The sequence below is a fragment of the Augochlora pura genome, chromosome 9, assembly GCF_028453695.1.
Source record: "Augochlora pura isolate Apur16 chromosome 9, APUR_v2.2.1, whole genome shotgun sequence".
Lineage (NCBI taxonomy): Eukaryota > Metazoa > Arthropoda > Insecta > Hymenoptera > Halictidae > Augochlora > Augochlora pura.
In genome coordinates this window covers 11,049,235-11,075,906 of record NC_135780.1, presented here as the reverse complement: position 1 = coordinate 11,075,906, position 26,672 = coordinate 11,049,235, and the positions used below count along the sequence as shown (strand labels likewise).

At 46.6% G+C, this 26,672-nt stretch overlaps 2 protein-coding genes across 2 annotated transcripts in view; both read left to right on the top strand.

Moving 5' to 3' along the window:
* Positions 1-26,672, top strand: part of LOC144474801 (26S proteasome non-ATPase regulatory subunit 6) — a 262,460-nt gene that overhangs the window by 128,601 nt on the left and 107,187 nt on the right. The gene's annotated exons all lie outside the window — the stretch shown is intronic.
* Positions 85-26,656, top strand: Tay (tay bridge kinase). The gene is made up of 16 exons (XM_078189992.1): positions 85-2,301; positions 20,128-20,313; positions 20,391-20,504; positions 20,589-20,624; positions 20,710-20,736; positions 20,813-20,873; positions 20,947-21,149; positions 21,223-21,597; positions 21,837-22,072; positions 22,203-22,316; positions 22,403-22,623; positions 22,779-22,999; positions 23,082-23,246; positions 23,322-23,598; positions 23,677-23,818; positions 23,884-26,656. The coding sequence occupies exons 1-16, from the start codon at positions 1,906-1,908 to the stop codon at positions 24,905-24,907; spliced, it is 3,798 nt and encodes a 1,265-aa protein (XP_078046118.1). The 5' UTR covers positions 85-1,905; the 3' UTR covers positions 24,908-26,656.

Genomic DNA, 26,672 nt, shown 5'->3' with positions numbered 1-26,672 from the left:
GGTCCGTATGTCCGTCTTCGGAGCATAGGTACGCCATGTTCTCGGTCGTTGTGTTAAGAGAGAAACAGTGTTGTCGCTGAAGGGAGACAGACCGGCCAGAAGGTGTAACATGAGCGAGGGAGAGGGAAGAGTCAAGGTGGGAGAGTGAAAAAGGAAAAGAGATAGACGGATGACAGAAATGCATAGTCGTGGCTAGCAGCAGCAGCAGCAGCACTAGCAGCAGCAGCAGCAAGAACAGCAGCAGTAGAGCACAGAGGATAGATCGCGTCGTCGTCCACGCTAAATTCGGGGCGTGTGCTAGGTTGGTCGGTCGGTTTCCCTAGCTGGTGTCCGTGGCTGGAAATCGAGGATGTATCGGTGGCAGTGCGGTATACGCGTCATCGTCCCGTGACGGCGACGCGCGGCGAAGAGGTGGTGCGAGGCCGCAAGCACGGTGTGGGCAGGTCGCGGCCATTTTTACCACACGATGCGGCAACCGTGTGTGCTGCTCGTTCGATCCGCCATTCCAAACAATCGGAGTGCTTCGTACCCTCTTAGGGTGCATCCAGCGACGGTGGCTCGTCGAGACACCAGCCCGCGGCGATAATACGCGGCAGTTTCCATTCGATCGGTGTATTCTGTGTCGGTCAGAGGGTGACGGGACAGTTCGGCAAAGCCGGCAGTGCTGGTGGTGGTGGTGGAGTCGAACGTCGTCGAGGACGACGACGTGGAGGAAGAGGAGAAAGAAACGAAGAAGAGGAGGAAGAGAAAAAGGAAGGATGACGAGCAGACCGACAAGGACAGGAACGAGAACGACGTTACTAATAACGATCATGGGGAAAAAGAAACGACTCGAACGGCCAATATATTGGAGTACGAACGTATCTGTTGGAGCGTGTCTGTGATTTCTTCGTGATTATTGTGTTTTTTCTCGCCGGGTTTTCCTAGTGTTCTGTTCGTTCGTTCGTTCGTTCGCTAGTTGGTTGGTTGGATGGTTCGTTCGTACGGTGCCAGTGTCTTTCTGTCCATCCCTCTCCGTTTCTCTCGACCGTGTGTCGCTCGGTCTCCGTCTGTCCGCCCTGCGTGCGTGTTTCGCGTGCCTCCTCGCCACGCACCGGACTCTCTCCTCTTCCTTCGGCAGTGCGATCGATGGTGACATCGTGTGACTGCCTGTGAACGTCTTTTCGCTGACGAAAATTTTCTCGACGCTATACCGTATCGTCGGCAACGAACGCATAACAATATCCCCCTACGATTCCCGGAAAAGAAAAGAAAAGAAACGAGAGGTAGCCGGAACGACGACAACGACGACGACGACGGGGGCCCAGTGGTGTGGCATGCGTGGCTGTGTGTCCCGTCGGTAAACGTCCCGTGAGAGTGTTGTATATCCGAAGGCAGTGTGTGCTCTCTTACTCGCGCTCCCCTGCTCCCCTCTCCTCACGCTGTTTGTCTCACTCACCCTAACGCTTCCAGCACCGCCACCACTCCTCCCCGTCTCTCTGTCTGTCTTATTCACTTATTCTCGTTTTCTCTCTTTTTCCACTCCGTCGTCGTCCTTTTCTCTTGCTCCGTCTCTGTTACTCTGGTTCACTCGCTCCCTCCATCGGTATAATCCGTTTCGGTCGCGCGCTCGTTCTTCCAAAGAAGCATTAAAGAGGAGCGTAGTAGAATGGTCGACGATACCGCGACACGACCGTTGTCATCGTTCTCGTGGTCGCGGTCGTGGTCATCACCGTCTCCGGACCTATCGTTTCTCACGGCTGCTACGAGCATAAAGTCGTCGTGGATACGAAACTGGTGAGGGTTCTCTCTCGGCGAGGCGCAGACCCGCGGGCAAACTCGGTCCGACAGCCCACGTAACGAAGCGGCCGCCGCGCTGCCACGGTACGGGTGAACAGGGACCGACCGACGACGTACTGCCACGAGATGGAGATCGAGGCGAAGCAACGGAACCAGAGGAACCGGAGGCGAGAGCGAGCCCAGCGTATGTTGGCGCAGAGGGAGAGTCTAGCCACCGCGAAGCAACAGCACCAGCAACAACAGCAGCAGCAACAGCAGCAGACCAGGCAACGACCGGCCAACAACGACGAGGAAGACAGCCACAGCGGCGAGGATGAGGAACCCGCCACCGGACTCGGTCTCGGACTCGCCAGGACCGGTCATCCGCGTGACAGCCATTCCCGACCGCCCAGACCACCGCGACCCCCGAGGCCTCGCAAGAAGTCTTCCCTCGCGGCTGCCAACCAGAAGGAGCCTCCCTTTGAGGAGGACATTATCGACGGCTTTGCCATACTCGCCTTCCGCACCTACGAGGAACTCGAGGTGAGAAAGCGAATCTCTACTACCTTTTGCCAACCGTATCATCGACCCTTTTCGATCTGTGCACGCTACTAGACGCTGCTTGTTCGTATTACGTGACCCGACGCTATTGTTTTTCTTCCGCAAGTTTACAGGCTGTTACGACGAACCAGTTTGTAACCATTTTAATAAGACAGGTCAAGTGCAGGATTTCCGCTACAAATAGACGTTACCATCGAAATTGGGCTCCTTATATTTTGGAGTTTAATTCCGTTCTGTTGCTTACACGATCTTCTTTATTTGTACACAAAAATTGTGTGATAGCAGATATTATATCAGTGTTATCAGTGGAATATTCGTGGTGATGTTCAATCTATAGTCTGTTACAAAATCTGCGTACATTTGCCATCTTAAACGAAAGGAGAAAGCATTGTGAACATTGAGTCATTTGTTAGTTCATATCAGACAGATTCAGCAATAATGATTATGCTTTCACGTTTCTTCTGTTTTTAAATATGCAAATGTTGAAGATGTTATTGTCATACTTCCATAATTTTTCTGTTATTGGCTGTCAAGTTATTCAACGTTCGTAACGTGTGAAAAATCATGGATTTAATGAATGTGAGCGACCCTCTTGGCGACCGAATGATGCTAAATGATGTCGAATTCCTGCACACGCGATTTATACCAGTTTCGCGACAGTGTTATTGTTGTTGTTGTTATTCGTACGACCTTTCACAGTGGAATAATCACTCTGTTAACAGATTCATTGTTATTCTTGTACGATTTTTTTGTAGTTTTTTTGCAAACGAAGTTAATATTCGCACGAAAGTATTATTCCGCGTACAGTGTCGTCGTGTTACACAGGGTTACGTGATATGGACAGAGCCGCTCACTGCAATGATTATTTTCCTTCCGTTACTGTTTACATCTCCAGTTTCGATGTTTACTTTGCGTCGGTTAAATTCGATACCTCGTGTCTCTCCTGCTGCACACTCGGAAGGAATGTTAATCGTTGCATAAAAAGGGAAAAGATATATTGACACTGGCAGAATTTTGCATTCGACCCTCGCCGAGGTCGATTAGAAATTGATTTATGCGTCTCGATGAATATCGACAGTTGCTTTGAATTATCTAGGACAATTGGCGAAGTGTGCGCTGTAACAGAAAGACTTACTTTCCATATAGAGCCCATAAACAATTATGAGCGCGATGAACAATGTTCGTTGCATAGAAATTTGTATTTCAATTGGTGTTTGTTTATCGACTCTGTAATTTTGAAAGTCGGTACGCGAGCTTGCAAAGATAATTGAATAGTTCGACATATTTTATTCCTAGAAAGTAGGCACAAGTAACACTCCGTGCAAAATATCATCTATTCGTGCTCGAAAGTGGTCAGGTACGTGAAAAACATTGTAAGAACTTGTTTACATCGAATCACCAGAACTCTCGCGTGATCTAGGAACTGCACAACTGATTGAAGGGCATTCTTTACATCTGTAGATTCCTTGCATGTTTCCAGCATAATGTCGTTACTTTAAAGATCGTTTAGCAAAAACTAGGAATAATTATCGTCTCCAGTTTAAAATGATAAATCGTTCGAGACATGATTTCTTGTCAGTAGGATCGAAGGTATAGATTAAAGCGTTAGGTTGAATCGACACATGCTACACGGAAATTAGCATTAGACACCGTCTGTGGATAGTTTTTCTTTCGTTGTTACTCCCGCGAACTTTCCAATCGACGAAAAATAACGATGTATCGACAGTTTCGTATGAAAAGTGATAGATAGACGATGACCCGAATGACTGTAACGAAAATTGACGTTCGCATCGATCTTTGCCGGGGATTGCTCTCGCGGGAAATTTTTGTTTCGTTTGATGGCAGAGAGTCGACACGCTGGACCAGCTCGGTTCGGTGGCTTGCTTGTCACTGGCGGCGCGTTATCTGTCGTCGGAGAAAATCGTCGACAGTTTGTTGCGCGTTCGCAGGCCTTTGCTACCTAAGCGCATAGTCCCCTTTTTTCTTCTTCGTTGCTGCTGCCGTCGCTCGTGCCAACAGTTTTTACACGCCGTTGCGAGAAACCGACTCTCTTTGCTCTCCTAGGCTCTGGCGGCCGGTACTAACGCGGTTCAACGTTTACGGCCCTTAGTCCCTCGAGAATTTGTCGTTCTCGAGATAATCACACGTCGGGCGAGGGAACGAGATTTTTGTTTATTAGAAAACCGACCGTTTCCAGCGGAGCGCCCCGCCGCTGCCGAGATTTGTACACGGCTCGTTTTGCTCCTTTTTTCGCCCGGTTTATGGCCTCCATTCACCACGGTCCGCGTCGCTGTGTTCTCTTCGCCATACCTATACGTAGACATCAACGAACACAGTTTGCTTCGAGCATTGAACACAATTCGATGAGTTTGCCAAACTTTCCTGGGACTTGTATCTCTTTCCGAATATAATATTATGCGAAGTTCGCAAAACGTTCGAACATATGCTTCTACACGTTCGAACGTTCGCGCGGTGACGAGCATTTGTATTGTTAGCTAAAACAGGATCAGGTTCAGTTTGTTTACACGGTGTTCGTCATTTGATATTACTCTGCTGCGCGCGGACCGGCAACAAATATATTTAATAACGAAATGTTTTCGATTAAACCGATGCCTGCCAGTTAAAAGAGATTCGTGAAATTTCATTATCCCGAAGCGACGTAAGTGGTTGCTCAACCAAACAGAAATATTATTCGAGAAGAGTAATAAAAACCAATTAGGCGGAATTGCCGTCTCGTGCGATTAAAGGGGTCAGCGTTTAACTTTTGCTGCGTTGATTCGACCGGATTAATTTATTAACTTTTTAACCCCGCGTTACGATGCTTGATTAACAAAGGGCGGGGAGAGAGAGAGAGAGAGAAAAGGGGATGTATAGGAAACAGTTACGCTCATGCAGATTCGAGTATTTACAAGGGGGAGAGTATCCATTGAACATTTTTTGGTCGAACGAGCGCTTGTTACAAAATAATTAGGGGCAAAAGGGTACGAATTTACCGGTTAAGCAACTCCGCCGGCATATTGCCCTGAAATAATCTGCCAGTGTTTACGAACTTTAGAACCGTCGTCCTGCTGGCCCCGGCCGTCTAACAACGTCGCGGATGACCAACGCCGGGTTATTTATGACCCGTGTCACAACTTTGTCGCGCCATTAAAAATTTCGTCGAATAACGTCAGCAAGGAGGAGAGGGGCAATTAACCGAGGACAGACCGCGATCGTCGTGCACGGTAATATTTCAAAAACATGCTACTTCTTTCTCGATTCCGGTGAAGTTAACCATCTCGTCCGCGCTGGAACCTCTGCTTGCCGAAAACATTCCGCCAAACTTCTGTGTACCGTGTTTCTCCCTGGAATCGCGGTCCTTCCGGCAGAATGATGCGCGGTATGTGGCACGTTGACTAAACAGAGAAGTTACGCGAAGTTAGACTAAACTAACCGGTCGGTCGGAAGATGCCGACGTCGAAGAACTTCTTCATGAGATTGACGTAGTTTTTCGCTTTTTTTGCCGAACCGCTTGGAGGTTCTCGCGTACGCTCAGAAATTTGCATTGCAACGATCCGAAGACCTTGCGGAGGCAACGTGATACCCGATGTTGCGGTTTAATACGATATCGCGATATCGTGCCACCGTGGAGCTCTTTTTTCCCCCCGATATATATATGGTTTATGCCGTGCGAATATTTCAGAACGATTAACGGATCGAATTCGTCGGGCCTCGCCGCGAAAGTTTACCCTAGATCCCATTTAAACACCGCAAATATTTAATTAACTTTCCTGCGAGGTGTATCGTCGCGTCCGATACAACTAATTTTCGCCTTCAGTCGCGTGACGTCACTTGGGGAAAGGAACAGTATTTACGACCCGATAATTTAATGGGATATCCGATAATCAAATTCGACGTGGGATACATGCTCCTGTGTTTAAAATTGATATCCAATTCAGAGAGAGGATAAATATTGGCGGAGTCGGTTGCACGGGCAATAATTGGCGACTCGTGAAATTGGTCGGCCAGGTAGTAAAACCGGACGAAAGTCGGAAAAGCCAGGAAACAAAAGACTCCTAACGGTGTGTACCATCGAAGACGACCCTTCTCTCTTTGTATTGTCATCGCGAATGACCGACAGCCGGGCGCCTTCGAGTTTACCTCAATGCGATCATAATACGCCTAATAGCGCTGAAAAACAGAGGAAATAAGCAGTGAGCAACATTTAGCTCGTACGACGCGGGGTTTCCCAAAGGGAGCTTCGCTCTATTGTCCGCCATGATTCATGAACATTTTACAGTTTAATCCCACGGAGGACTGTTCGTAAACAAAGTCGTATTTCAATCGTTCATTACAGGTCCTGGATATTTTCCTATTCGAATTGCTCCGAAAGTTTCCATTGAGCACGTTTTATAAAATTCGTGGCAATTATCGAAGCTTAGCACTAATTTCGGGTCGAAGATAGAAAACGTCGAGAAATTCTTGCGCCGTTTAAATCCAGCGCCTGTCTCTGTTTCCCGCTAACCCAGCCGGAATCGCGTTAGCGAATGCAGTTCGCCCGGTTCCGCGCCGACTATAATTATTTCTCAGTAATTTAATGATCTGCGAAAGTGGCAGGAAATATTACGCGAACGCACAACGTGTTCCGTAATCATTTTCCGGGACGCTTTTTCTTCCTTTTTTTTCTCTCTCTTTTTACGTTTTATCGTGATGCGCGCATTAACCGTGATTACACTGTTTACAAGCGTACCGAACACCATTATCCATTAATTTTTGGGAAACGCGGGGGGGGGGGGGGGGGTCAATAATTAATTCGTCCCGATAATATCTCAATTACGCTGTCTTCAGCCGCCACGTGTAAACTCATTGTTGCAGAGGATTATTATTTCCTGTTGGCATTTCTTGCATACAAATTATTATTATTCATTATGTACATTTTTTTCAAGCTCTGTAGTAAACATGAGATGTTGCTATACACCTCTCTATTTATAAATATGGATAAGTGATAGAATAATTTACATATATATGTATCATTAGTTTGGGCTCTTGCGCCAAGGTCATGGAGCTTGAGTCAATTATGAAATAGTAAACAAATACGAAAAAAACAAAACAAATGCACGTAAACTGAAAACACGCCAACATAATTTACTCATCCCTTAATTACAACGTTGATGCACGGATATTCATAGTCGTACGATTGTTACACCGTAGATCTTTCATAAATTTCAAGTAAATCGATCACAGCTGTGTCAACATGACCCAGTAATCGTAGTCCGTTGATCATGGTAACTGCCGGCAGTTAGCGGATTGAAGTGTTTGCAAACGATCGCGGCACGGAGTTTCTCATTGATTTTGAAATCCTCCTTTGACAGAAACCGAAGGGAAAAGAGAGACAGTATGCAGATGTCACGGAGATTCGCAGGAACGCGCGACTGCGGTGTTCTTTTCCTCTAATCGAATTACAGGGACACACCGAGGTCGTTCCGTAGATCGGCGCGGGTCGCCAGGTAGCCGAAAATCCGTGGAGGGATCAACGTTTTTACCGGCAAAATGCACGCGCCCCGCGTTGCTGATTTTTCTTTCCCGAATTCTTCGGCCAGCCAGCCAGTCGCCCGGCAAATTCTTTTCGGACTTTTTCATTTTTTCGGGTTTTATTTTTTTTTCTTCTTCTTCTGTTCCTTTTGGTCGTCTCGCGACATGGAACGGTTCGACCCTTCCCCTCCCCTCCCCCCTCCCTACCCCGGGTGATTGTCCTTACCACAGATTCTTTCTTATCCGACGTGTTCTCTTCTGATCCCAGCCCTCGCACCCCACCACCCTGCCCCCCTCCGCTCTTCCATCTTGCATCGTCCGTCTTCCTCCCCCGCTACCAGCTCGTATTCGTGTTCCCTCGTTCGTGTTCGCGCTCGTGTTCCCCGGTGTGTCGTGTCATTGCCTTACATTCTTCTGCTACACGTCGTCGGGTCAAGAAGAGAGTGTTGACATGTGGCGAGATTATTATCACGCACACGTAACCCGTACCGTAATACTTAATTATCTTGTCCGCGAGACGACCGTTTAATTCATAGTTTTCCCGACGGATCGCCGTCGTCGTCCACCCGGTACACTGTCAAGGTAAAATCCGGAAGGCGGTTCAAATTTCATTCGCTTCACTCCCGGAATCGAAGGCCAATCAATTGGCCGCCACATTGAAGAATCGTTTGTTCTAGTTTTTATTTGACCTTTTGTCTAAATCGTAAACAAATGAAAGTGTCTTCTTCATCGATGGAGGATGGCCGATCCCTGGAATCATTTGACTCGCTTCATCGTGCGCGCTGTGGAGGCAATTAGCGACATTCAATGATCAAAACGTATTTATCCGACTCGGCCGCGGCCGCCAATGAAAAATGATTCGCCGGGGCAGACACGACGACGATGATACATTTCACGTTTCATTTGCACCGCGATTATGGACGCGCCGAGCTTACCCGGCTGAATTACAATCTGTTCGGAATCATTTGGGGATAGAGTGAAACGAACTGATTGGTATTCCTCGGGGCACTCGACGCGGCCAGCATTCAATATCGTTCGCAGTGTACCTTTACCCGGCGTTATTCGACGCTATCGCCGCAATGGCGACGTATTGTTTTGCATGCTTTCTTGATCTCTCTCTCTCCCTCTCTCTCTCTCTTTTTCACTCCCTCTTTTTCTCGCTTTTTTAGCACACAGATGTCCACAATCCAAGCCGACATATAGTATAGTTAAATAGACCGAGGGATAGTAGAAGGTTGACAAGGTATCCGCGGCTTTTCGACCGACCTGTTCAGTCGGTATTTTCAAGCGGGTTTGCCCGGTTGCTAGGGTACAATGCACCCGTAACGCGTTGCGCGAGAATCGCGATCCGCGGCGGTAAAAGAAGAAAAGAAACCGGGCCGAGAAGCAAGGAGCGAACGTTCGGAGTCATGCCGGTTGCATGGCTGGTGCGATCGGTGCATTATCGAGGCACAAAGTGCATTGTTATTGTCGTGGAGAAAGTACTCGGATGTGAACCGCTTAAACCGGTCCCCCCTCTCCCGGCAAACGGGTTCGCGAGGTCCAACAACAACAGCAACCTGAGCTTCTGGACGACGCCTCGCGTCGCGTCGCCTCGCGAAACAGCTGTGAGATGAGAAGAAGGCTCTCTCTCTTCCTCTCGCTATTTCTATCTCTATCCGCCTCTCTAAGAGCAGGTAACACCAGATCCTCGGTTATCGCTCGGTCTTCAAACGGAATCTGCCCCCTCCTGTTATCAGGCATTCTTCGTCGAGTCCTTTGCCACCCTTCTCTCCTCTCTTTGTTGTTATTAATTCCTCCAATTAAAGGCGTTGAGCCCCCACCGCCCCGCTCGTCGACACCGCGCGGCCATTACAGACACGATCTCGGGCTAATTAAATGTGAGAAATCGCTAAGCTCGCGGTTAATCGCGAGTTACGAGCGCGGTCCTGGCTGCGCGGATGCCTAGACGCCTGGTTATCCGGACGCGACGATTCCGAATGTAAACGCAGCGATTGATTCGATGTCAAACAATTAGCTGGCACCCGAGTTACACATCCTAGCAGATCCCCTAGCCGACGGTGATCATGAAAAATCCTGGGAAAAAGTAACAGCTGGGTTTCCTCTATTCCTTCGTGCTCTGTTGTTCGATTAGACTCTCTCCGATTAGAAATTCGACTCGTTGAAATTATTCTTGGAGCTCCGATGGACGAACGTCCTCATTCAAATGAATGGCAAGCAAGAAATTCATTCGGATGATTAGCAACGATTACGTCTGTGGACAAAGCTAAATTACGGATCCTCGTTTCCTTGCGCGCCCGGCGACGTTGCTGCGACGTGTCTGATAGGGCGGACGAGCATTGAATTTAATTATCGCTTCAATGGTGTAAACAAATAGCCAACGGTAAACGACGCTAATTATAATAACCATCAATTTGTAGCCGATCCTCAACTCGTTTCGAACGACAACGTAACCGGTGATTGGGCGGGAAATTCGTACAACTTCGCGTCGTCTGCTTCGTCGATGTGAAAATTTAAATTCAAATCTCCTGGTTAAGTGACGTAAGAAATTTTAGCTTCCGTAGCGCGTTAATTAACACTTTATCAACCGGTCGTGCAAATTTAGCTTAACGTTAAATTTTCGTTTCTACTTCGATTTTATTTATTTTATTAATCGCGAGAGATATTTGATATTTAGACAATTGTATAGTAATATTTAAGCTTACGGTTATACAATCTCACACATTTGTCTCAATAATTGATATTAAATTTAATGGCTACCACGACAACCGATTTATAGGCTTACGGGTCGCTAAAGCGTTAAATAACTTTTAAGCAGCTGCGACGTTGTTCGAGCTCGTTCGCGAAGGCCTATCCGATTGATTGACGAACGCCATTTTTTCCTTTCTTCTACCTTTTTTTTTTTTGCCGCGAGCAATCTGTAACGCAAACGATTCCGATACACCGATCGCTCTCGATGTTACCGCACTTTGATACCAATTCCCCGAACATAGCTGATACGAAAGGCCAGGTGAATCTCTGCGCGCTGCCGGTTTTTAATCTGTCATCGAAGATATTTGCTGGTCGGTCGAAAAGGTGTTTCCAATCGGCCTGGGTCTGCCGCCACCCGAACCGATGTTTTCCCTTATTATTGCGACGCTGCGTTCAGGCAAATTTTTTAATGAAGGAGAAATTAGTGGAACGTGCGATAGATTATGTTCGATAGACTTAGCGTTGATGATTATGGCGTATGTGCGGATTATCATTCGCAGTCGCATCACGATAAACCGAGATAAAACCGCTGATAAACCACGATAAAGCTTTGCCTCGAGAAAGTGCTACTATCTGGTGTACTTGAAATCGCTGGCATTTCCGCCGAGAAAAAGAGATAATAACGTCCGATTTATGACCGAATGATGCGATTGTTAACCCGATACTCGCGGATGTTCCGTAATTAAAGCGTTCCATACCGAGATGCGGATCCCATCTCTTTACAACCCTTTGCGCTCCGTTGTCTCCTCCCAGGGGACATCGTAATTCTAATATATGACTAAACATTAAAGTTTATTAGCGATTTGCAACTATTTCTCGATCTCTACAAATTCATATAAATCAAATATTATTACAATAATATTATACATATATAAATATACATATATAACGTATGCTATATAATAATATAAATGTTCATAAGCGCTGGTAGGTAACATCCATGATGGCGCGGAGTGCAAAGGGTTAATTTCTCCCGACCATGTAGTTTTGTCACTTCGAGTTCGTTCCTGGCAACCGATTCGTCGTAGACCTTCCAGATTTTTACGAGGATTTTCGATCGTCCGAGATCGCCGGTAATTATTTCGAGCAGAGAGTAACGCGAACGCGCCTTTATTCCTGTTTATGAATGACCCGAGAATACACACGCGGCTAAAAATACGTCCCAACCTTCCCGCGCGACGGCGAACCTCCGCGAGGCTTCCGTATGGAAATGTCGTTTTCCTTTCTGAAATGTTAATTGAGCCGTGATCGCGCGACCATAAGGGAACGCGGAACACAAGGATCTCTCTCGCTACCGACACGGTACTGCCTTCCATCAGGATTGGGGTCTCCTCTAGGAGGGCTACCTTGGGCTAACTTGTGGCGAACCACAGGGGATCTCCGAAGCTACCTTAACCCGTCTCGAGTTACCCCTGAAACGAACCAGGTAACCCATAAAGGTACCGATCCAATCGAATCGTTTCGCTGTTTTATCGGAGCCTCGGGTATGTTCATCGACGCGGGGAAGAACGCTCGGCCGTCTCTGAATCGGTATCTGCCGGTTGTTATCTGCGTCCGATTATCCGAGTCGCGCGCTTTCGCTTTATTGTCCTCCCGAAATTTATCGACTCGAATTAACAGTGTAGGTGTGGCAAACCTCGTCGCGAACATACATTTTATTTTAAGCGATCGCGAACCCTGGCCCGGCACAATCGAATCGGCGAACACCAGATAATAATGTATTTTTAGACTCGCTAATCGTCCGCAACGAAACACCTGAGACACTGCCTGAAGAAATTTTCAATGTATGTAACGTGTTTGTAAAATGCAGATCGTACGGTCGCGGCGAAGATAACGATCATCTCGTCGACAGGTAGGAAACAATGTTTCCACTTTAACCGAGCCGAGAGACAGCAGCAGCAGCACGCTTTCTCGCATAGAATCGGTTGCTGCCTCCGTTGGGTAAGAGGTCATCGTGATCTCACCAGCCGGCTAATTAATATCGAACGCGTTTGCTTCTCGTTTCTATTCTGATTTCGTTCACGCGGCTGACCAATGGTGAATGGAGCACGAAAATACACCCGGTCCGGCGCCCCGAAAATCGGGACGTTTATTTATAATTAATACACCTGACGGACGAATCTCGACAGGGGCGCCCGTTTCGATTATATCTCTCGCGCGACAACTTGTTACTTTGCTGTGTGGCCCTTCCGACGAGACGGGTCGGTAAATGTAAACAGAGAACGCCTGCGCGATGTTCACGTGATCGGTGCTAGTCGGGTTGAAGCTATTAAATTGTCTGTCGAACGCCGAGCTAAGGGACTAAACATTCGGTGGTCTTTTATCGGAGGACCTTGCTTGCAATGCCTTGCAGGAAGCTTCGTATACATATGTATAAGGGGTCAATATGCATATCGTGAGCCGGTCCTCTACGTCAAGCACGTGACCTTGTTTACATGTACTGACCGGTCCTGTTGGAGTAACCTATGATCGTCGTTGTTATCGCGATTGAACGATCGGTATTCCGGGCTGTATAGTATTTGAAAATTCTATTGTATAACGGGCCGATGGTAGCAGGGTACTGGTTTTAAAGATGCTAGCGAAGCGTTGATTAATTGGCGGTGCTTCGCGGGTCAAGGCCGCGTCCGACCTCCTTATCTGTGCGCGCGTACCCCTCTGTCTTTTAACGGGTTAAACAATCGTGTTGCAAACGCGGCGGACAGTTATTTCGAGAGTGTCAAGGTTCGCAACGACTCGGTCGTGGTTGTAAACGCGTGGCAAAAAAAAAAACATGGCCACAAGGAAGAAGGGAGAGACGTGGCCAAGAGAAGGGGATAGGGCGAAAAGGGGGCAGGGAAATGGGTCGCGCGCGAAGTCGGTTTTCCTCGTGATATCTGTCCCTGTGTGGCGCTCGGCGAGAGGGAGCGTCGCCGTCCAAACCCGCGGTCGATTTTCACGCGTTGAACCCGTCGCGTCGCACCTCTCCGCTTCGCTCCGCGCCGCGTCGGGGCCGCCGGATTACGGGCTGAGCTGTCTGTTGACGGATCACGTGGCAGAATTCAGAGGCATCTCTCCGGCTGGCAGAGCGGAGCAGAACCGAGCAGAGCAGAGCGGAGCGGCGGCGACCGGGGGCTGATTTATCGGGTGGCAGCGGTAGCGAGCGACGGCGTTGCTGACCTCACTCTCTCTCGGCACGGCTAACGACACGGGGCCGCGCGGCCGAGCACTCGGTAATCCCTGCGAATGCCAACGATATCCAGCCCCACGGAGTCCAAATTATACGGCCGTGCAACGAACCTGGGCCCATTCAGAGCCCGGCCGAGGAACCATCGACGTCGTTGCCCCGTTGCCTGCCTACCCCCTTCATTCTATTCTCCGCGCCGCAGCCTTTTCATTTATTACGACCTCGCCGTGGCTTCTTTAGTTACGCGGATCGTTAAACCGAGACCGGTGTGCCCACTACCTTACCCACGGAATTACCTGGAACGACGGACAACTGTCGCACGTTTACAACTATAGGCCGCTCCAGATTTTTCAGAAATTGTCCACTCGCAACACCATCGAGGTTTCGTGTACCTTGATCTATCATGCAAAAATTCTTGCGCGAACGAATAGAACCCTGGAACAAAAGACGAAGAACAAATCATTTAAATCTGCTGAGAACGCTGAAAAACATTACGGCAATTCAATATGTGGCTAACCGATGCAAGGCCAAAAACCCTGACCTGATAAGCCAAAAAGAAATGGTACTTCGTTTCGTTCGGGACACCCTGTATAAAATGGCAGAGATACAATCGGTCTCGTACGAAGACGATCCTTACGTAATCGAGCGAGTTCGGCATCGACGACGTGACACTGACCTCGCTCTAAGCCCGACGAGTGTGGCTGTTAATTATCAAGCGGCGACGATTTCAACGATTTCATCGGGCTGTGGCTGCTGCTGCTACGAGCGCGGAAAGAGAGGAGAAAAGGAGAGAAAGAGATAGGTGGCGAGAGAGTAAGGCTTGGCTGGTCGAGAGAGGGGGGGGAGATATGGGTGCAGGCGGAGGCACGAGGGAGGACCGATACAGCGCCGCGCGGCCCCCCTCCGGTAATCAGTCCGATCGGATATCGCAATATGCGGGATACGCTCGGTTGATTCTGAACACGACGAGTTTACCCTAACGTAATTAATGTCCGTCGTGCGGTATGACGTGCAACGACAAATTCGGTCGACGTCGATCGCTTACGCGGTCAGAGGGAGCAAACGCGACGGACTCGGACGCAAAGAGAGAAAGAAGGAACAAAAATAGATGAGAATACGTGTGTGACGATATTCTGACATATTCACTAATTCAATAATTTAACCCTTTGCACTCCAGGCCATTTTAAGCCTAGATCTAAAATAGTTATTTTAACCAGCTGCGTTTTCATTTTATATAACTTAGTACAATTTATAAATATGAAATTGAGTCTAGTGAATCATAAAACTGTTACGCTATTTAACAATCTTTTAAATAGAATTTAATAATGTCAAAATTATTTTAGAAATGATATAACTATTTTTATCGGTGCCTCAGAGGCGCCACTCGAATGTTAAGGGTTAATAAAAGCTACAGCAATCATCAAATATGTTGAGAAAAACTAGGTGATTCACAGTATTAATGGGATTGTTAAAATTATTTTTCTGCCATGTTGACTTTAAAGAGGAGTTATCTACAAAATTGCAATGTAGCCAACAGCTAAACTACACGTAACTCGACCGAAAGAATTCCCCGCGTAGAACTAGCAAATTCGAATTCTCGTTGAACAGGGCGCGCGCGGCGCGATGGCGCCCGATCGATCCCCCTAATCGAATGAACGACAATCGGGAGTGGGGAATGGCGGCATTGAACGAGGATTTTTAATCACGTTACGGGCGCCGATTGAAATATCGAGGATCGCGTCAGCGAAAGTCGATGCACGATTAACCAGCGAGGCACGGCGCGCGCAGGGGGGATGGAGATGTTAATTGGTTCGAACGTTTCGAAGAAGGGTGTCGATGGTGTAACACCGGGGGAGGAAGGCAGACAGGTAACTCCGCGCCGTGGCCGAGCACGGCCCGTAATTAATGAAACACTCGAAGGCAAATGCGTGAATTCATTCGATTACGGGCGAAATAATTCCGTCATCGCGCGAATTACAGGGGCCGCTTCGCGATTTCCGGTGTTAGCCGGGGCCGCCGTAACGAGCCGGAATATGTTAATAATAAACAGGGAAACGCGGTCCGGGCTTTTGTTTCTCCGTCTAGGTGCGCGCGCAGCACACGACGGTTCATTTTGCGCGCCGTCCATGTTTCTCTGTCTGGTCGATTTAAACGGAAATACGTGGCAACGTATTTTCCACGAACCAGCGGCGCAACGATCCCTTTTTAATCGAACGGGGCTAAACGGAACGCCGCGAAGCCTTCTCCTAATTGTGACGATCGCTAAACATTCGTCGAGAGGCTGTCGAGAAATGAAACTATCGTGATCTTTTATATCGGAGATGAAATTTTTCATCGAGCGCGATTGGCGGGGAAAAGAACAAGAAAGGTAGAGATTGCTAGGGGGGTTCGCCGAGTGCGCGCCCGCGAATCGATACGGGAAACGACAAAAGGGATGTGTGTATCGATGACGAACAAAACACGCGGTTCGTGCACCTGCACGACAAGTTGACCCACTTCTCTCTTCGTAATATTTCGATACGGAAGAAGTCGGATGCCTGGCTTTTCGGGGCCGCCTCGCGTGTCGGCATGCGTCTTGAATTAATTAATCTTGTCGATCGGAAGTGAAATAAAAATAGAACTCGCGAAACGTGACCGGTATCGGCGATCACATTGTGTACAAGCTGATAAGAAGCGCGATCAAGCGAACGGTTTTGCGCACTTTGATTCTGCCGTGACGTCGACCATGACGTTCGAATAAAGAAACATCGAGTCACATACTACAGAGATTCAAACGAATTATGAATTGAATAAATCCGATCGTCCCATTCCGAAAATTCGTATAGACGATAATAATTTTCGCGGGAAAGTGGCGGCGACCGCTAACGTTGGCAATAAATGATACACCCGGCGGATAATGGCGACACTTACGCGGAAATCATCGAAATTATACGACGCCTTCGATGTCCAGCGTACGATTGTTGACGAGACGCGATACGGCACTGTAAAGCACGGAACCGGGTGGGAAATATTCGCAAACGAAAATAATCTTTCACCCTGTCCCCCGCGCGATGTTCGCTTTATCGCTACATTTACAGCATTGTAAATCTTTTTATTGCTACCGCCGGTTGTTGTTTTTTTTCTATTCTCGAGAACGGCGAGTCCACTGCCCTCTTTCCAAGACTTCGTGTCCACTTTCTCCCTCTGTCTTGTGCTCGCAGAACTACATAAGTCCACCGATTGGTCCGCTGGACCAACTAGACGAAACATGGATACCGGCACTCGATTCTGAACCCTTCTCTTTGTCTTTCTCTCTCTCTCTCTCTCTCTTTCCCTCTCTTCTTCTCTCACGTTTGTTTCGTCACCGCATTCCGCTTGACGTGAACGCGTCACTTGCTCGCTTTAAAATACATCGTCTTGCCGATAAAAATCTTCAACGATCACGTTTTTTAGTCATTGACCGTAGTCGTGATATACACAACCATCGACGTATATTTTGTAAGCACTTAAACTTACTAGTTCTCTTTTGGTCTATGCCGATCAGTAGGGAATACCACCGAATTTGGAGGGATTAAAATTAAAGTGTTAATACGACCGATTTTTTAGAAGACGCGTAAAAGAACATAGCAGCGTTATTATATTCCCGCCAAAATCTTGGATTAATAAACGGAAACATAAAGCAGAAATACAGAGACAGTAACTCCGGATATAAACAATGCTGCCATGATACATATTTACTTTCGGACAATTTTTGGATGTAGGCCAGCGTCGTTTCTCGCTCGGTACGTCAATTTGGTATTGGCAAACGGCCGAAATTCTCGTCGAACAGATGTCCGAATGACTGTTATTATCCGCTTGTTACAAATGAGAACGGAGAATGCTTAATTGTGCTGCTGGTGATACCTCGCCAAAAAAAAACATTGTCGTCATATTTAATAGGGCTGTCCTCAACGGATCGAGACAGGTTAACACGCTGTTTGATTGTGTGGCACCTTGTTGCCGATAAAGCTACAAACGACGAAATAATTGTTGAAATGTTCAAGGTGTAATCTTACAGGCACAGGGAACACGACAGAATAAAAGATATATATAACATAATAAAGATATTTTAGGAAGAATTTAGCTACGACGTGAATAGTCAAATAAATTGATTTATCCACGTAGCCAACTGATTGGAAATTCGTATTTTCCGGGGTTGAGCATAAAAAATTCTATTCCAAGGATATGACGACATGCGCGACGATGAAAGAAATTCTAATGGTATAATGATTCAAGCAACGCGTAAAAGACAAGTCGCTGAAATCGTCAACTTGTTCGAGTCGAATGTGCATGCACGAACGAATGCATTAACGTCGCGACCGAGTCTACACGAACTGCGGGTACTAGCTGAATTAGAGCCCGATCGTGTCAACACCGAACAGATAGACGTGGCAACGTTGTGCGGACGAGTTTAGTAGCCGGCTAGCCAAAGCACGGAGTAGCCGACCGGTGGAACGTCCGCACGTCCGGGAACGACCTTCCTTTACTCGTCCTGTATCGAAGAAACCCACCTTACAGACTCGAGCAGTTCTTCATCTTTTTTCAACAAAGTTTTCACATAAGCTGTACCACAAAGTAATGTCGCGTAATTGCAGAACAGCGATGGATTTTTATGCAACTCTCAAACTGTACTGTTTTCGAATTTTTATCCACTAGGCAGCTAGAATATAAATTTTATGGATGTGCTTTCCCGCAGATTCCGCAAGAAAAGTTTTTAAACACTTGCGAAATTTCATTATTTTTTCGATCAATTCAACAATAAAAACTACAGAAATTTTGGAAGGTCACCGAATTTCCTACGAAATGCCATCGTTCGATTCCCCGATTGAAAATACCTCTTTAATTTCCCTCGGACAGGGAGGAGTGTAATCTGACCGCAGTTACACGTCCTAGGGGGTTTCGGTTCGCAGTTGGCACACGTGCGCAGGTGGAGCACGGCTTTTGCTAGCTGGTGGTTTTTTACATCGCGCGCGGGCTCTAGTGGTTTTTTCCCATCGTGTTTCTTTGCTAACGGGAGGTGAAGAAGAGAGAGAGAGAGGGGGAGAGAGAAAGAACGATATGGGAATGAGAGGTGCGAGTGGGAGGGAGAGCGGTTATCGGAAAAGGAAAGTAATACTCGGAGCCGAGAAAGAGAAGTCAGGGTTCGGGGCTTCGTTCCTTCCAGCTGGCCTGGCACGGCAAAGGAGGCCTTGTCGCGCGGCTGCTCGTTCGGTCAATGTCTTCTCTTTCTTCCTCGCTCTTCCTCTGCTGCCTTCCTCGTCCTCGCCCTCCCCTCCTTTTTCCCACTAGCGCCTTCCCCTCCACTTTCTACGTCCTCCGATCCTGCCTCCGGCTCGCCTCCCTTCACCTTTTCCCCGCTTGGGCTACCTCTTTCATTCCCCCCACTATTCGTGTGCTGCATCGCGCACACGAGACACACGGTTGCTAGCTGCGAATCCTGCTGTCATCTTCTGCGAACGCTCCCGTCTGTTTCGAGAGGTTGAACCATCGACGAAAATTACTGCGTTTGGTCGTCTATCGAAAGCACCAGCGCGTGTACTCGCCAAGCTGTACGAATATACGCGACGTTCATCACCGATAACGGTATTTAGGTACACAAGAGGGGAAACACCGAGAGTAACAAAGAGAGAGATAGAGAGAGGGAGGGTGGGGGTGGCGGGGGGAGAAGGTGGGGGACTGAGCGCCACCCGTTCGGAAATGTGCACTGACATCGCGGTTTAAAGCCACCCAAAGGAAAGGCGTTCTCGTGCGGCTTTTTCTACTTGTGCGCGCGCGACCAGCATCCGACGTTCAAGTATCTCGCGTTTCTTACCCGTTTCGCTGCCGATAAATTCTGTGTTCACGGCCGACACAAAGGCCGAGGCATGCACTCTGTTCGCGCCGGTGCAAAACTGTGGCTGTGTTTACCATACGTGTTGAATATACTCGATCGCTGCTGACCAGTCATATGCGTGTCGAATTCAAATACGGCTAACGATTCACGCACACTCAGTATCTCCGTATTAGGTGCAACGAATCACTGTGACCAGTAAAATTCAATTGTTTCCATTCGTGGCCGTCGAGTTCGAGATCCCGTGAAACTTCACCGATGAGGATTGCGTTACCGTTTGTCGCGATACCGCTTGCAACAGCATCCGCAGACTTATGTAAATAACGACATCTGTCTTAGAACGTAATCACGGATTCTCGAAAACGTGTTCGTGTTGTTCGAATCTTTGACACGGCGACAATTTCTACCCGTTCTTTTTCTTTTTAATTATATTTCATGGAATTCAGTGCACGTATTTTTGTAAAATGTTATGTAAAGTAAGGTTTCTCCTTCTTATATTGTCAAATTATTATAAATTTTTTGCTTTTGATTACAGAGTGCAATAAAGCTAGCTGGTAAAAATAATGTCAAGAAGCTGCATACGCTGCTCTCAATAGTAGAAGAGAAGCCAAAAGTGGATACAGGACAAAATAATAGACACAACGAGCATCACATCAAAAATCACTTCAAGCACAACCATTATACACACAATTCCATACTGACACCTTCGACGCTTACCCAGGTAATGTCTAAGACATAGAGAGATTTATGTATTGTGCGATGGAATGATAAACCAACTGTAAACTGTTTATCTTTAAGGGCCTAGATGCAGGTACAAGCGACGATAGTGGTAGAGCATCTGAACAACTGCACGGCCCTGGTATACCTAGGGATTGCCAGGACGCAGACAGTTCCAGGGACCACCTTAGCGATGTAAGTGAGACTACATTGGTGTTTTTATTACTGCTCACAATATCAAATTGGTTGCTAATACTTGTTTTGCTTATGTATTTACAGGCTAGCAGTCATTGCAGTTCGGGTAAAGGTTATATCGTAAGTATACAAATAAGTTACGCCAAAATGTTGCTCATAAACATTTTAGATGTATCTAATATCCTCTTTTTTCTGTTCTTTATAGTGTGATAGTGAAGGAGAAGACGATAAGGTATGTGGCCTTAAGATCTGTTGATAAAAAATTGATAGAGAGTTAATAGCTTTTGATAACAACTTTCGTTTTGCAGGGCTCGGATGCTGAATCGATACTCTTTGAATCTTCTACCCCACCACCCCTTGCACGTAAATGTACGTAACATGCTTATCAACAATGCATCTGTAACGTCGCTATCATTCAATCTCACTGAATTTGAACTTGTAGACGAGTTGCCATCATCTTCACCACACGTATTGCCTCCAGCAAACGGCGCCGGAGGTTCTCCTCCAGACACTGGCGGACAAATTTCCAATCCAGCAACGGATGCTCCAGCACCTATACCACCACCTGTGCCTGCATCTGCACCAGTACCTACAGCGCCAAGTCCTCCCAGCCCTACTTTGCCCCCTCACATATCCCAGCCACCTGTAAGTAAACGTTTCAGGCATCTTCTTTTTCTTCCTACGAGTGCATTGTATAATTGATTGAATGCATTTTCAGATGACTAGTCCATTGGCAGCGAACCCACGTGCAATAGCTCCGCAACAGCGACCAGCTTCCCCTGCTCTGCCACCACCATCCTTGTCTCAACAGCCTCATACTACGATACCTGCGTTACACACACCTAATGTGCCCCTCGTTTCGTCGAGTCATACAACTAGTCCTGCGGTAGCCAGTTTAGGTGTCACTCCAGCAGCACCATCAAACGGAGCAACCACCACCAGCTATCCACCGTCGATACCCATGGCCGCTTATCCTCAAACTCAACCATCCTATCCGCCTCTTTATACACCGTACACTGCTCTAAACCACAGCCCATACCTTCCACCCGCGGTACCTTCTCCCTCCCATTCTGCTTCATCACGGGCGGAAGTGGTAAGTCACTAATATTTCCTTCTTCTCTCACAAGGGAACATAACGAAGACTTAGGTTCACTTAAATTCTAATTTTTTAATAACTAATTTGAATTAACAATTATTCATGTTAGATCTAAAAAAATCTATGTCGTTACCTCGGTATATTCCCTTGTTATTTGTGGATTTCCGTTGAACTAATATTACATGCAAAACTTTTTCTGAAAGACTAATATGAATATTTTCTATTCTTTTCTCTAGAGAGGTAGTAGAGCTTCCCCGTGTACTAATATAAGCAAACAGCCTGTAGGAAATAATACCACAAACCATAATACTCCCCTGAGCGCTGCCACAACGACATGCGTATCCACGATAACGAACACAGTCACTACGGCGAATACCATTGCTCATAGAGATATGGTAGCCTGTAGTATAACTGGAAGAAACAATAACTCGCCACGCGGACACAGCCCGAGCCGGGAAAGGGATAGTTACAGGTATAATCTCTTGTATATAGGATAATTAGCTTCAAAGTCCTGATCATATTCTATGACGCACCTTGTATAATCGCATAGTTTGGCTTCGCATAATATAATGAAGTATTTACAGTGGTATTACTTGTTACAGCAGCAACGTGAGTAGCCTAAGTCGAGGTAGCATAACACCAGTAAGTGTGCCAAACACATCTTCTCCAGCGAATTCTAGTCTACCTGCTTATTCCAAGCCACAAGGATGGATGGGGTACGAGTACAATTTGGTTCTATCACGCATTGATACATCCATGAAATTGTCATGACAAGCTCTAAATTTTGAATGAAAACTTGCAGCAGCAGCACAACTTCGCAACTGTCCCCGGCAACGGCGACATCAGTTCCAAGACCAACTCCTCCACCGGTACCTTTAGGCATGCACACGTTTCCACCACCAATGTTCGCCGCACCGTTACCACCCCCTGTTTCCAGTTCCAGTCCACACACGTCATTGCCTTCGCTACCACCGCCAACGACCAATCCCAATCCGTTCTCAGCAGAGTCGCTCTTTCAAACAAGTAAGTATACCATTGCGCCATTTTTCAAATAGAACTCCTACTATCCACGTATCCGAGTACTCGTCACAATTTATTCTCCGGTTCGAGAACCGGATATGCAATAGTAAGAGCACTAATAGAGATTCTTAACGAAACAAAACATTAACCGAAAGTAGGGGTGACTCATGTCGCAGGTCAAGCAGACCTGTTAAGGCGAGAGCTTGACAGTAGGTTTCTGGCATCACAAGATAGAAACGTTGGAGTTGGCAATTTGGGTCCACCGCCGTATCTTAGGACAGAGATGCACCACCATCAACATCAACACACTCATGTACATCAGCACACGACACCTTTACTTCCACCATCGGCAGCTACAACCTTGTTTCCACCTCCTATCGTATGTAAAATAATCGATTAGGTTATCGAATCATTAACAATAAAAATACATTCGGAAACTTTATTAACAATCGATACTTCAGTTTAAGGATATCCCCAAACTGGGAGGAGTTGAGTCACCATTTTTTCGTGGCAATTTAAATCTTTCCGGTTACTCTGGTTTCAACACCGGACTCTTGCATCCAGGTATTGGTCCGCCTTCAACACCTTTTGTTGCACCGAATCATTTAACATCGTTTGCACCAAAGGTACATTATCTTTGATATATACACTGTCTTGAGTTCTTATACAAATCACTTGTTCATGTTTGTGTCTTCTTCCAGAAAAGTGGAAAGTGGAATGCAATGCATGTGCGTATTGCTTGGGAAATTTATCATCATCAGCAGAAACAACAAGCAGAATCCAAAGCTGGAGGAGTTGTTAATACCAAAACGGAATTACTTAGACCGCCAGGTCATCTCTATCCAGGAGGGCCAGGAAGTGGTCTGGGAATTGGAGCGCCTCCAATGGCTCCTCCATTCGCCACAAACATACCTCCTGCTCATCCTGCACCACCGCCACCACATCCTGGTTTCCTATCTACGCCAGCATCGCATTTAGGTAGACTGTCCTACTCATTACTGCAATAAAATATTAATAATGTCAAATAAGATATATATTACATGCTAATGGTTACAGGAACAGGAATGTCGCCATTCGGCAGATATCCGTCAACGTTTGGCGCGCCAAATCCTAATTTCCCAGGTCTTTCTAGCTTCCCACCCTCAAGGGAAATGCCGCCGTTGGGCGGACTTGGTTCTGTTCATGATCCATGGAGAGGGTACGTTCATATTATGAAGTGTTACATGTATTTCCAACTCTTAACAATGATTATGTAAAATACAGATTGCAACGAGCTTCGACCGGATTCCCACCGACCACCGTTGCGTGGAGTCTAAAGCCAGAGCCGCCAGCAATCGACAGACGAGCCGAAATGGAGGAGCGAGAACGTGAACGCGAACGCGAACGGGAGCGAGAGCGGGAGCGTGAACGCGAACGAGAACGCGAACGCGAACGTGAACGTTTGAGACGCGAGAAAGAACGGGAGCGTGAACGGGAACGCGAGGAGCAACGCGAACGCGAGCGACGTGAACGCGAAAAAGAAGAAAAGAGGAAACAGCAGGAAGCTGCCGAGAGAGAACGAGAGAGGCGAGATAAGGAGCGTCGCGAGATGGAGAGACGCGAGATGGAGCGAGAAAGAATGATGCATCAGAATCGGCAACACGTGGTCGTAGGACGAGATAGATCGCCTTTGAGAAACGGGTCAGGACCGCTGGATGCCGGCGAAGTCCGCGTAAAGGAAGAACCGCGAAGCAAAGACGACGAAGTTGTGATGCTTCCAAGACCACCGGGTCCCGGTCCTGGAGCACCGCCCTCGCAAGGGCCGGGTCCTAGTCCACTGCCTGATACGAGGTACCATCATCCTCATCCTCACTCGTACCTGGCCAGGCATCCCCACAGTATGCCAGCGCCTCATTCTATGCCACGAAACATGCTTCCCGGCTTAGGTGGGCACCCGATGCAACATTTTCCACCGTCAGCACCCACGGGCCAACCTGGAGGTCCTTGGCCTGGCGATCCTTTCAGGGATTACCGCTATGATCCTCTCCAACAGCTACGGTATAACCCGTTAATGGCTGCTGCCGCGTTCCGAGCGGAGGAAGAAGAAAGAGCGAAGCAACTGTACGGCGGATATCCCCCACCACCTGTAAACTCTCTAAGGGGCAAGGACCCTAGTCCCGGCCCATTGAGTAATCTACACATGCATCATAGAGCTGGCCCTGGGCCTGGAGTACCAACGAGACAATTGGAGCCTGCTCTAATGCACGCAGACATTCACAAGAAGGAGGATGCGTCCCAATCCCGATGATACATCCTCCCCGCGTCCTCGACCTCTACGAGCGATCAACGCGCCAACGGGTCTGCGTTCTGAGCATTTCCATGAAGTCTCTCCGGGCCCCTCGGTGCTGATATTTTGCTAAAGAAGAAGAGGCGTTATTTAAAAGAAAATTGTACATAGGTTATATAATATTTATAGTTATCGATGAAAGTGATCGAAGCGAACTGTAATATTGTGAGGATAGAACGTTCGCCGATAGTCCCGTACGCGGAGGGCCGTTTAACGAAGATGCCTTGTTTCGCAAACTGTAGATGGTCTTCGGTAATTGCGGATGTACGAAGGAAAGACGGTCGTGTCGACAAATGTGGCTGTCCAAAAGGCATTGATCTCGCGAATGTGTTACAAAGAAAATGACAATGACGATTATATTATTGTGATTCTCTGCAAGTTTCGGGGATCTGACTGTTCATAGCGGTATATAGACTTTAATCATTACGAGTAAACTATGCGTACAGTTTAAATAAGGAAAACAAAAAAGGTAACGTGTGTAATATTATAGATATTGTAGAATGCGAGATGATGCTACGTAAACAGAAAAAAAAATAATGAAATCCAGTTAAGAGGAAAAAAAGTTATGCGGATCTCTACCATTACTCAAAAGTTATTTAATTATTTATTTATTACGACGTATAAACGAATCTCTACTAATGACGTACGGATACGATCGTAAAAAGAACACAAGGAGACAAATTTCCCTAATTCAATCAATATAATATAAACGAACGTTACGTGTGGAATTTTCGTTTCACTTTGATGATAGATTTTTCATTTGTACCGTAGCGAATGATAGATGAACCGAGAGGGCAAACAGGTATCACTGGCTTTTGGCAGCACAGGCTTCCTTCCTTGCCCAAAACCCCCTTTCTCCCAATTCCCCAATCATTTGCATGGAGACTAGAATTGCACTCTGGTGCTTTCCTGTGATATAAAAAAAATATGTAAGATTGTTCAGAAGCATTGCAATTGCTTTTTTCATTGTAATTTGTAAAAAAATGATAAATGGCATAAATCAAATTTTTTGAACAAATTATACGAACGGGTTTCACTGGAGTTGTTAGTTGAAGAAACAAACATAATTGTATTTACTGGAAAATATGAGATATGCGAGTAAACAAATGCATAAGCAGTTTGTCCGTGCCAAAGTGCTTAAATCAAAAATCACGTTTACAGCAACGTAGAAAATTGCAATCAACGATTTGTTTTTCATTTTATCAAAAAAATCTGAGAAAGGAACAGTTTTGCATTTTTGTTTATTGTCCTCTCAATTGTTAGCCATATGTAGTATATATGTATATGTATGTTATATAGTTATACATATATACATATACATCATTATGTTACCAGAGAGTCAATTCGAGATCTCTCACGAAAGAAAATGAAAAACTATGGAAAAGTAAAAACCATATTCGTGCCATGGACCAGGTCAGAATTCGAGAAATCCTGGTACCTCGACAAAAACTTATGTCAAGCGATCAGGCTCTTGAACTTTGTTTCGTTTATACTGTAAAGTCACTATACAAGTGTATATTATTATATAATTAATGACCATACGCAATTTAAAAATTGTAGATATTTTTCATCGATGCAAAGAATTGCAATGTGATGCAATGATTCTGTTCTTGTAGATATCGCGAACTATAAAAGAGGATTTTGTGTGAATAGGTTTTTTCTAAAATTGATTCTTTGTAAAAGGGTCTAATAATCATAGTTTCTATCAAACCTGTCTGTTCTAGTA